The 11590-nt window shown below is 39.0% G+C and overlaps 1 protein-coding gene across 1 annotated transcript; it reads right to left on the reverse strand.

Moving 5' to 3' along the window:
* Nucleotides 1-4822: 4822 nt before the first annotated feature.
* Nucleotides 4823-8996, reverse strand: SOSTDC1 (sclerostin domain containing 1). Its single transcript, XM_027877908.1, has 2 exons — nucleotides 8334-8996; nucleotides 4823-6130 (listed from the first exon to the last, which is right to left on the reverse strand). The coding sequence occupies exons 1-2, from the start codon at nucleotides 8536-8538 to the stop codon at nucleotides 5715-5717; spliced, it is 621 nt and encodes a 206-aa protein (XP_027733709.1). The 5' UTR covers nucleotides 8539-8996; the 3' UTR covers nucleotides 4823-5714.
* Between the last annotated feature and the right edge of the window lie 2594 nt (nucleotides 8997-11590).

Consider the following 11590-nt stretch of genomic DNA (forward strand, 5'->3'; position numbering starts at 1 on the left):
TCATGAAAAGCTATGTGGATCAGAAGAAAATGAAGAACACACAGTACATGCTGTCCTTCACATGTCATTTTGTTCCATTTTTTTGATCCATCTTCTCTTCTTTCTCCTCTTCTGTACATAACCAAAGACACAGTTGCAGCACTACAATCAGTTCTCAGGTGCTAAAAGCTGTTCTGGCTAGCGTACTAAAAATTGGAATAAAGATACACGAAAGCAAAAGTTTCAGCAGGCTTTTTCAGCGGGAGGAAAAAAAAGCCAAACACCAGAAGCAAGTGTTCCTTGCTAAAACCAAAATTTTTGTAGCTTTACATTTTAGAAATACTCAAACCTCTGTTCTCCATCCCAGCTTCATGGCCATGGAGAATCTAAAATGGTTTCTTCAACCCATCCCAAACTAAATGAATAAATAAGTAAGTAAATAAATAAAGTAATAATCTAACAAGCAACAGATGTTTAAACTTGCTTCAGCTGCAATTAAAGTCTTTGTGCTACAGAGTGTTTCAAAGCTTTGCATAGTCCCTCCGTTTCTCAGTGGCTGTTCTTGTGGTAGGGCTAGGCAAGTACTTTTCTACTTAGGCCCTGTCCCTCAACTCTCCACTGGTTTATATAAAAGAACTTTAATGAGTGTGCCTGGCTGGCTCTTCTTTAGCCCACCAAAGCACTGGACTTCACAGAATGGTTTATGCTTTTACTAAATTCCTTTACAATTTCCTCACTAAGTCATTTCTCACTGGGGCTAACAAAACAAATCAAATGTGAAACTCCTAGGCCAAGTCAGAGCATGACTTTTCCTCTCAGTAGTCAAAATTAAAAAATGATACATCCAGTCATTCTAAAAAGAGATTTAAAATATTTATGTATCAAAAATCAAGTGTGCTGTATTAATATAGTTCAGAACAGCTAGGGTTGTAAACAATGAGACAATTATACACTATTGTAAAACTACTAAAATAGAGCAAGGGACAGAAAACAGTGTTCAACAAAACATTTTTAGGTGGTTTAGTATTTTTTACTTAAGTAGATGGTAGCGAAGGTCACTCTTTTGACAGCAGTTGTTGCAGTTTAGTAAACAGAAATGTATTATTGTTTCAGGGAATTCCGATTTAGGTCTCTTTTCAGGGGAGCTGACTTCTTTTTTTCCCCATTAGATTCTTTAAATACAATATTCCACAAACAGCCCTATTAAAGAAGTTGTCCTGATTTTCATTTCTATTAAGACATCTTCTGTATTTCTTTGTCATTGTATAAGACAATTAAGAAGGCCTGAACTCCAGCTAGGTAACGTCACTGTCACATCAAACTGAGTTAAGAAAATACCAACTCCCAAAGTGGATTTACAGTCCAGCGTTTGTAGAGATTTTTCTCAGCAATTAATAGAGATGACTTATTTTCATGGTGTGCAGTTCAATAAGCATTAATTAAAAATTAAGAGTATTTTTTATCATAGAAGTACTGAGGAAAGTAGATGTTTGAATATTTACTCAGTGGTAGGCAATATCGCTTGTAAACCACACTTTTCTAGGGTGTCAGTTCCCATAACTCATACCAGGAGTTAGCTGAAAGGCTGGATGTCCTTCAGAAAGATGCATGGGCAGGCTTCTTGTTGTGGGGGCCACATTCAGGCAAAATTAACAAATCCAGTGACAGAATGTCTGCTTAACTCATAAATCTCTAGAGAATTTTTAGGTTTAGCCTGGAGCGATGTTTATATGTATGTCAACGAACTGAAAATCAAAGGCCCTTGCCTGGCCTACGGGAAAGGAAATGCATCATGAGAATAGGATACCTTCCAACTCGAAGGATTCCTTATAATTTTCAACTGAACACCTCCAGGTTAATACTGTAGCAACAAGACTCTCACAGTGGAATGTATTGAACAGCCCTTTCTTGATTAATGCTGTACTTCTTCAGGAAGGATATAAAGGTCAAGGTTAGAAGGACTCAAGTGATTTACTAGCAGAAATCTGTTAGGTATTTTGAAGGGTGTTATTCAAATGTCTGCTTTATTTCCAAACAAATGACTGAGCTTGGATTTGGGTGGTTTTGATTCCAAGGCTGCTGGAAAGGAGAGAGCAACAGATTTGTTACTATTATTAGAAAAACTGAATAAATAAACTTCTCAAGGGCCTTTCTAGTCTAAACTGCAAATGTCAGGCCCTTCTGACTTCTACAGTTGATAAATGTCTTAATGATACATACTATCTGCCACTGCCTCTACGAAGTGTGCCTCTGAGTGCTACCATGCTATCAAAACAATCAGCATCTGGCTAAATTTGTTTCTAGTGATGTCTAAGGAAAATTGATTTCCACTCATTATAAAACAATTTACCACTTAGCTGGGGGCAGATTTCATCAACTCAAAAGTAATGAAATAGTGATGTCAGATTAACAGATTATTTCTAATTTATTCACTTTTAGTTTTCTAAAGAAGCAAGTATGAGAACTTGTAAAATTATTAGGTTCGTTTTAAGATGTTTGAAATGCCTTTTAAGAAGCCCTTGGACTTAACGATCCACCCATATGATCAAACATCACTGAGAAAGTCAACTTCTGTGTATTCTTAGTGTAATAAATCTAGACTATTTGTGGTCCAATTTATGTAAAAACTTATCTAATCTGCCTCTACACCGTACTCTTTCAAAACATTTGCATGCTTCTTGTATTTATTTGGCTTAATATTTTAGATGAAAACTAAGAAAATTTTAGCATGTTTGTCTTTCCTTTTTAACTTTGAAGCAAACTTAAGATGTATCATATTTAAAATTACTTCAATATAAGCACTACTATTTTGTTCACTGAGTCTTTGATAAACTTTGGGCAGATTCTCCACTGTCCTCCACAAGAGCAGTGGCCCATTTCCTCCTCACTGCAGCTTTACAAGTTGGAGATTTCCATACAGAAAAGAAACTAGTTAGATGTACTCGTATAATAAATTCCTTTTTCTTTTTTGGATCCTTGGATAGATCCCTTTGAGTTCACATGTAATAAGACGAAACAGAAGGCAGATTGTATATGCCAGATTGAAGCATTCAGAGTTAGGAGTTGCATCAGAAAGAGTAACGTTATTCCTTCAGAAAATTCAAAATTAACATATTTCTAACGCTGCTTTCCTGCAGATCTCTCCCACAACGGGCCAAAGTCCTGGCCAAAGAAGAGACCATAGCAAATTCAGGTGGCACTTCAAAGTTAAGTTGTGGCTGATGGACAGTGCTCCTGCTGGCTTCCCTTATGTTCCCTCAAATATGCCAGACTTAGAGATGGGCCCCATGGTCTTTCTATAGCATGTCCAGCAAAGTTTCATGAACTCATTTTAGCAGAATTGTGTCAGGTTATTCCCCCTTGGGTAGCTCTGCATGAAAAGACAGATGAGAAGTTATTATCTCTATTTCTAAATGGAAACTCTTTATTAAACATGCATATTGTTCCTACAGTAAAACTTCAATGACTGGAAAAGAGTTATGAGCAAGATGTGCAGGTTTTTTCACCATTCCACCTTCTGGAAGTCAAACAGAACAGGTAGGCCAGCTTTACTGATTTTTAGTGACTTTCGGCTTTGAAAATAGGTTTGGTTAAATTTTGGTCCATTATCTCAATTTTTTGTGCTTTATCATCCTAAACAGGTAGCTGGATAACAATTTAAAAATGGATTGATGTTTGGCATTTGGGAAAATTTTTTCCCTCATGAAATGATTGAATGAGACTATGTCTATTAAAATAAAAAAATAATATATCTCTAGGTCTGCTGGACTGATATGCCTAGAAGCAATGTCATGTCACTTCTCTCCCTGCTAACTCCTTTATTCATCATCTCTCCTTTTACACTTAAAAGAAGCACCTTTAAGATCAGGGAATTTAAGTGTAGATGGATTCTGATCTCATCATTTTGATACTTCCACAGTCACAAAACTAAATTTGAAACAGCTAGATCATTAATGCAATGTTTTTTTTTTTTAACCTGTACTACCACATGGATCACTTAAATTGAATAAAAAGTGTATACCTTTTTTACAAATAATGGATTTTAAAGAAAATTATTGAAAGTAACTTTGAGGAAAAATCATTAAATTTTGTCGATAAAATTAAGGATTCAGTGAGTCAAGCAGTTCTACTACATTAATGACCAAGAAAGATCTCTGCCAAGAACTTAATGATAAATCTTTTGGAATTAAAATGCAAAACGGGATGAGATAAAAAGAAGGTCAGAGAGCTTGTGTGAGACCTTATCAGGCAAGACTTTTCATTATTATCCTCTTGTGTAATTTTTACTTTGGGTGCAAATGGGTTGTAAAAGTTAATGATTTAAGAACAGCAGAATCCCGTGATGAAATTTTGCCCATAGTGTTTCAATATAATTTGAAAGATTGAGAACAAATGATTCATGCACTATGTATTGAAAGGTAGATTAATTACTATATATATTTTCTGATAGATTCTATAAGAATTTGAGGATAAATGTGACAGATTCTGCTGGTTTTATGGAGAAGATGAAACCATATGTAAGTTATATCATTACTCTTTGACTTGATCATCACTAATGAAAAGAAAAAAAATGGTTGCTTCTCACTAGTTTGTAAAACTTACCAAATACATACTTCTTCTGAAATGTACAACTTGAGAACTGTTAAATAAGAACCTGGCTTGGACCATTAATAAGCACCATCTGTTAAATGTTCATATAAGATTTTTACATCCAGAAAGATTGTTTTAATTTTAAATTTCACTGATAGATTTTGTTAAACCAAATAACGTTCTCGCTTTTATTAAGATTAAATGTTGTGACTGATAAAAGTGTGTGCATTTTCATACACAGAGCCAGACAATACAGGTTTTTAGCAGTGTTTATTTTTCTAAAAAAAAAAAAAAAAGAAACCAATGAATTTGAAAGGAAGTCATGTCTGTCTTTTGATTGCACACTTTTTAAACAAAAATAATACAAGGTGGAGAATGAAAAATACAATTTTTATGTTGCTACTTTGAAATAACACCTAAGTCTATGAATGTTCAAAATTAAAATATATGTACCAAGAATGCTAAAATGTCTATTTTACATTATCTACAAAATTATGTTCTAATCCAGCCACAAATCATAGGAAAATACTTTGATACATATGAAAAGCTATAAACATAAGGAAATTTTGAAGGAAATAACACACATAAAAGCTCATTAAATAATTACAACAACAAATAAATAGTTTGTTCAGCTTTACTTTTTGATTGCTGCCATGCATATTTTAATTTTTGGTATACTGAGATTAGAGACAGGTGAGCATGCAAAGCATCTTTTTAGAATGAATCTGAAAGCAGATACAAGGTGTTGTATTTTTAAGCTGTTGTCGAAAGTTCATAAAACATGATATAGAAGGCAATAGATGTGATAACTGTTCTCAGGAAAACACACAACAAAGCATCTTTTTACAAAATAGACTTCAGCGAAGACTCATGGCAAATTTTCTTTGCCTCCATGGGTGGAGAAAATGTAAAAGTTTATAGTATGGGTTTGGAAGGCTTGTGTTATTCCCCATCTTGAGCATTTGGAAAATCACCCAAAATGTCCAGATGCTGAGAATGCCCCTTTTGATTTTGGTCAAAGCAATAAGCAAGTAGTGTCAACTGAGAACACAGCAATGGCAGACTTGTCTTTAAGCAAATGGTTACAGGTGAGTTCAGTTTTGGCACGAGGAGAGGGAGATGAGAGAGGAGAGAATGTTTGACTTCTAACTTGTACTATGTTTGCTGGATTTACTGGCTCTTTTCCTCTCTTTGTGGTGCTGGATAGGTTTTGCTTGAGAGGTTCCCTCGAAGTTGTGGCTGGACTCGTTGTGCTGCCTGGTGTATCGCTTGCACTTGCAGGCTGTGACCACAGTTATTTTGTAGGTTCTTATACTTCCATCCTGGCACTGAAGCTGGATCCTCTGAGTGCGAGTTTTGTCATTGACACATCTCCACTCTTGCGAGCTCCGCCTGCTCCAGTACTTGGTTCCGTAACCTCCTCCAATCCAGTTGGGGAGCAGTGGCAAAGGGAGGCATTCACCAGCACACACCAGTTCCTTCAGGGGGTTAATGCTGGTGCACTGGCCATCAGAAATGTACTTGGTGGATCTCAGTTCCCGACAGCCAACTTGAACACGATCTGTAAAATGCACAGAACAATAAACACTGAAATTCAGAATGAAGCAATTTCCTCAGCCAGTCATTTTCACATTAACCAGGTATGTTTTGCAGAAGTTAAGGTAGGTTGCAATCTTTACAGGACATCTCTTTACTGTTGTGTCCCCCAACACAAGGGCCTCAAGCGCTGATGGTATCTCTGGGTAATACCAGAGCATAAAGAAATCCTAATGATATACTTCAGCAGTTGTGGTAGAAGAGGCAATTTTATTCTCTATCCTTCTTCTCAGGGACATACCTTTTAGAAGAGAAAAATGCCCCAAGGGAAGAAATGTTTCCTGTTTGTTCTCAGTCTAGGGAATCTGCACTGTGATGTTTACAGTTATGTTGGATCATTAGCAAGGGGGAAAATAGTGCTTTGGAAATGGTTTATATGCTTCTAAATGAATTTCAAACAGTGTGTGTCTTCTCTTTCCATGGTTACAGTGGACTGAGTCTCCTGTGAACTCTGTGGCTCTGAACACAGATACTGCAGAAGTGGTAACAGCTGAAATTACCAGGGAATGGGGTTCTGCCTATGAAATTTGAATGATTAGCAGTTATAATTGCAGAGGGGTCATTTTGTCCTCAGGATAACACCATCTTTGTATCTGTAGTAATCTGTATGCTATATGTTACATAGAGTATCCTGCAAATTCTCTCAGGCAACTGACAGAACCGACATGCAGAGCTTCTCAAACAGGCATGTTTGTACCCGTCTGTATGTGCGGCTCTGCACTCCCTGCAATAAACACAACTGTTTATTTCAGTAATTACACTTTGAAATAAACGCCCACAGTGTGCTTAATTTTAATAAGCAATCTTTACTGGCTGTGCTCTCCCTCTTTCTGAAGGACAATTACGGCGCGGATTCTACACACAATGCAATTAACGAACGCTTTTAAAATAGAAGTAATTACTAGAAACATTTCAGAGTGAATCATAAAAGGCTTTGAAGGTACATCTACATATCACAGCTAGAGGCTGCTTCTGTTTCTACTTGGATTTTTGGAAGCAAGTTCTGAACAGAGACACTGCCTTGAGATTAGTTCACCCTGTCCCCTGTGGCTCTTGGTGGGCAGGCAGAGGGACTGTAAATCTGCAGGTTGACCCCAGGGACCAGTGACAGGGCTGCTCTCCCGATTGCCTTGCAGAAAAGATTCAAGCTTGCCTTCCTGCAGCTGCACTCAGGAATGTACCTGGAAGCAGCTGGTCACAGAGCTAAGTTTGTCTCCTGTTTTTCTCTCTTTCCTGGCTCAGCTTTTTGCCAGTGACAGCTCACTGACAATGAATACCTACTGGGCTGCTCCAGTAATCTCATAATGATGAGATGTTTCCTGTGCACTTAAACCCTTAGCATTCACAGAAGCTGACACACCTGGCTTAGCTGAAAGGTATCGGTGTCACTTGTTGCCTTCACTTTCCAGGGATGACTCTATCGAATTGTTGTGGGTTGGTGTGTGTGTGTTTCTCTGTTTGGATTTGTTTCATTTTAAGGAGGTGGGCAGGGGAGGGAACAGATAAAGTCAGCAGGTTTCCAGATCCCCATGTATCTGACATATATACATAAAACTCAGCAGGAAAAGACTAGCTATAAAAAGGCAAGTTAGAGCAGAGATCATAGGTAAATTATGAGCTGATTTGTTTACATTTGCTGGAGGTGTTAAGCGGTTAAGAGCTATAGCAGGAAGTAAAACCAAACAGCGGGTACGAAATTCAGAGTATTTCATTGCATTTGAAAAGTAGCTCAGACACCTTCCCTGCTCGCAGTGGGAGGTGAGATAAGAAAGCGAGCGCTCTGGAAATGCCTTTCACTCCTCTTCCATTATCTCGCTTCCCTGCCGGATAACCCACAGAACGCGGCATTCCTGGATGAACCTCCCTCAGGAAGTAACCTGGCCGAGCGAGCCGGTCCTACAGGACTCCCCAGCACGGGGGAGGGCGGGCTGTCGACTCGGGGGCCGCCTGGCGAGGCAGATCCCGGCCCGGAACCAGCAGCATCTCCCCGCGCCCCGGCTCCCCTCAGGGGCCGGTTCCCTGGAGCGCCGCGCTGGGGCCGGGGGAGCGCGGGGCGCTGGGCGGGATGCGCAGCTCCGGACGGGGGCTCCGCTCCCGGGACCGGGAAGGGCGCAGCTGCCGCCCGGGGCTGCGGGACGTGGTGGAAGTGCCGCCGGCGGGATACTCACTGTTACGGTCCGATCCAGTGCTGGTGTAGTGCCTGCCTCCATTCCGGGCTTGATTCAACGTGCTGTTGCTGCTTGGGCTCGCTGCAGCGGGTTTAACAACGTGTGAATAAAGTATCTCTGTGGCATCGTTCTTGAAAGCCAAGTAGGTTCTCGTGAAGATGCAAGCCAGGAGAAAGCCATAGAAGTGAATGGCAGGGAGAAGCATGGCTGGTTCACTCTGTGTCTGACAGAGCTGGATGAAATCTTTTCCTGCTGCTTCTTCTGGGTAACTCTGAAATTGCTCTTGAAGATTTCCTTTATATATTCAGGGAGGTTTGGCATTCATTCAGGTGTAAAGTTGTGGATAGCTTCAGAATGAAAACCCACAAAAGGGGTGGGATCCCTACATGAGCTGCGAAGACCTTTCACCAATAGGAGAGAAGACTGCAGTAAAGGAGGAGTTAGATGCACTAATTGCAGGATTCCTATTTGGGGCTTTTGAGGGTATCAGAAAACTCTTAGGCACCAACAAACAGCAGAATTAGGGTTGAGACCTAAAGACGGCCGGCTCTGCCCTGCCATTCCCTGTAGCACGGTGTGCCCGGCACTTTGGTGTGATGTGACTAACACGATGTCAGAATGAGTCTCCTGCTCCTGTTATGCAAAGTTTCATACCGTCTTCGCAAACTGAGATGAGCTCTGCAAGGATGCAAAAATTTCTAGAACTTAAAGAAGACTGCTAGTTACACAAATACTGTCTGCAGTATACCACGATCATTTAAAAAAATATTGTGAATAATTTAAAGCTGCCTCTAGATGCTTTAAATTATGCAGCTTTGATCAACAGGGAGCACTGCAAGAGAAATTGCTTGTTTTAGAGGAATATTCTCTCCCTGGTGTGCAAAGTTACAAGTATGTATTTCTGTTTCACCACATAAAAAGTATCTCCTCTAGGCTCTTACTACAAACATATCCATATTCATAGCCTCGCACCATGCTCATTCACCAAACTAGTCTTTTTTAGTTTTGTACATTGCCTAGAGCATTCTTATATTTTTAATGCATTATTTCATTTGATAAAGGAAACAAAGAGAAAACATGAAAATCTCTTTCACATTTTCAGAAGAATAATCCTTACTTTGGCACGCTGCTTTACTGTGTCACACACATACTTGATTTTACTTAAAATTACATGGCCCAAATCCAAACACTAGCGTAAACTGAGGTGCTGCCAGTAGGTCAGTGCTTGTCTATATCCTGGTGAATGTTGTATAGATTTTCGCTGTAAATAAAACAACAGTGATCAGCACTGAAAGCTGATGTTTTAATTAAATTATGTTAAATGTGTTCTAATTAAATTAAATGTGTTCTAATTAAATGGAACCTTTTTCTTGAGAAAAAGCACAACCTTGCAGAGAGCCCCATTAGGCAAAGGTTAGACTCTAATCTCACTTACACACTCGGTAACTGAGTTCATGTCTATAGTCACACCGGATTTTATTGCTGTAAGAAAAGCAGAAGTGGAACACAGGTTAGTTACCTCTACTGCCAGGTTCAAAATCTCAGTCATTCAGAGAAGACAACTTTGTTTCATCCTAGTCGAAAGCAGACGTTTGCATCACTGAGAAAGCTATCCTGGATTTCAGCAGGAGTAAGAACAGATCCACAGTAAGAGCCAGATTGATAGCCTTTGCTTAAAGGACACAGGAAAAACGGGAGTGTTGCAAGGTGAAATGAGTTTTACTGGCAGGGCTGTGTGTGGGGAAGTTGAGTTGATTGCCTGCATCTATTATGACTAGCCCAACCCAGTTCTGGAATAACAAGAATGTTGCAAGGCAGAGTGAGATCTTTCAGCAGAGCGATGTATGGAGGAATGGGATCACTGCTATCCTCTGACAGAGCTCCAGGTTCCTCTCTCATGGAACATCTAATTCAACCACAAAATCAAAGATGTGCATTTTACCTTCCCTTGAAAAAAAGTTTTCTTAAGCAAATTATCAAAAAAGATATGTACACAACAGACTATTAATATTTGAGCTTTTTTTTTTTTTCTTTCAATAGCAGTGAACCAAAGGTCTGCTTTGTTGATGTTCAAATCCTACTTCATTTTTTCTCATACTCGCAGATCATACAGATCTTCACACATCTCACCTTCCCTGCAGGATAGTCTCTGTGCTGAATTGAGCCACTATAATTAAAAGCATGGAACCAATTTTCCAGTTATCCACAGTACCTGTGTATACCAGTCAGGGGACCTCTTCCTAGTAGAGAGATTTTCCCACATTAGACAAGACTTAAGAAAGTCAGAAGTTTCTTTGAGAGCTGTTTTCTTTGAAATAAGGCATATAATCTTCTCACAGGGAAGATGAACACGGCTTTGGAGTGGTTATAGATATGGGTCTACAAAGAGCTTGCTAAGCCTTTTCAGCTTTCAATGAAAGCTAAAGATCATCCTTTCAAATTTAGTCTACATGAAACCATTAAGTTTGTCACGTAGATCTCTTGGTCTTGTCACTTAGAGAAGGAAGACCTCAAGACAAACCTCTCACATCCTTTGTAAAGGAAAAGTTTTGCCCTGAATTTGCCACAGGAAAGAGCATTTTTCTGTGCTCTAGACATAGAGTAGACATTATTTTAATTTTATTTGTGTATTCCACTTGTTCAAAATATTGTATGAAAGTATCACTATTTCAGTTCCTTGGTCAGTACTGTCAGCCTCCAAGATTTGAGAGGTAAGCAAGCTTCTGAGAAGTTTGTCAGTTAATTTAATTTATACTTTCTTAATCAAACCTAGAGCTTGCAGTCTTTCACTTTTTCTGAGTCTCCCTGAGAGAGATTAGAAGTTGCTTGAGAGGAAGGGATCCTGTCAAATTTGTTTATTTTTCCTGACTGAACTTCAGAATCAAAAGGTGCTCTTGCTTAGCTCAGAACGAGCTCCCAGACTTAACATATTTTTTGCTATCATTAGTTAGATGTTGTGATAAGTTCACAAAGGTGAATGCTGTAAGTTACCACTGTAGCCTCCAAAACAGACTTACACAATGTATAGTCTGTCCTCATTCTAGTCAGATTCAATGGTTTGTTTAGAAGATTGCTCTGCTTAATCTGTAATATTGGCCATAAGGAATATATTACACAAGGTCTTTGAAGTCTGTACTGGCTTCCTTTTTGCCTCTGGGCATAACTCAGGATGTTCTTATTGATCTATAAAACCCTATATGCTTTGAGTCCTAGGCAATAAATTCTATCTCCTTTATCTTCCATTATGATGCTCAAGA

Source organism: Empidonax traillii, unplaced genomic scaffold (genome assembly GCF_003031625.1).
Source record: "Empidonax traillii isolate 1590-97213 ecotype Southwest subspecies unplaced genomic scaffold, ASM303162v1 scaffold35:size4298261, whole genome shotgun sequence".
In the NCBI taxonomy this organism is placed as follows: Eukaryota; Metazoa; Chordata; class Aves; order Passeriformes; family Tyrannidae; genus Empidonax; species Empidonax traillii.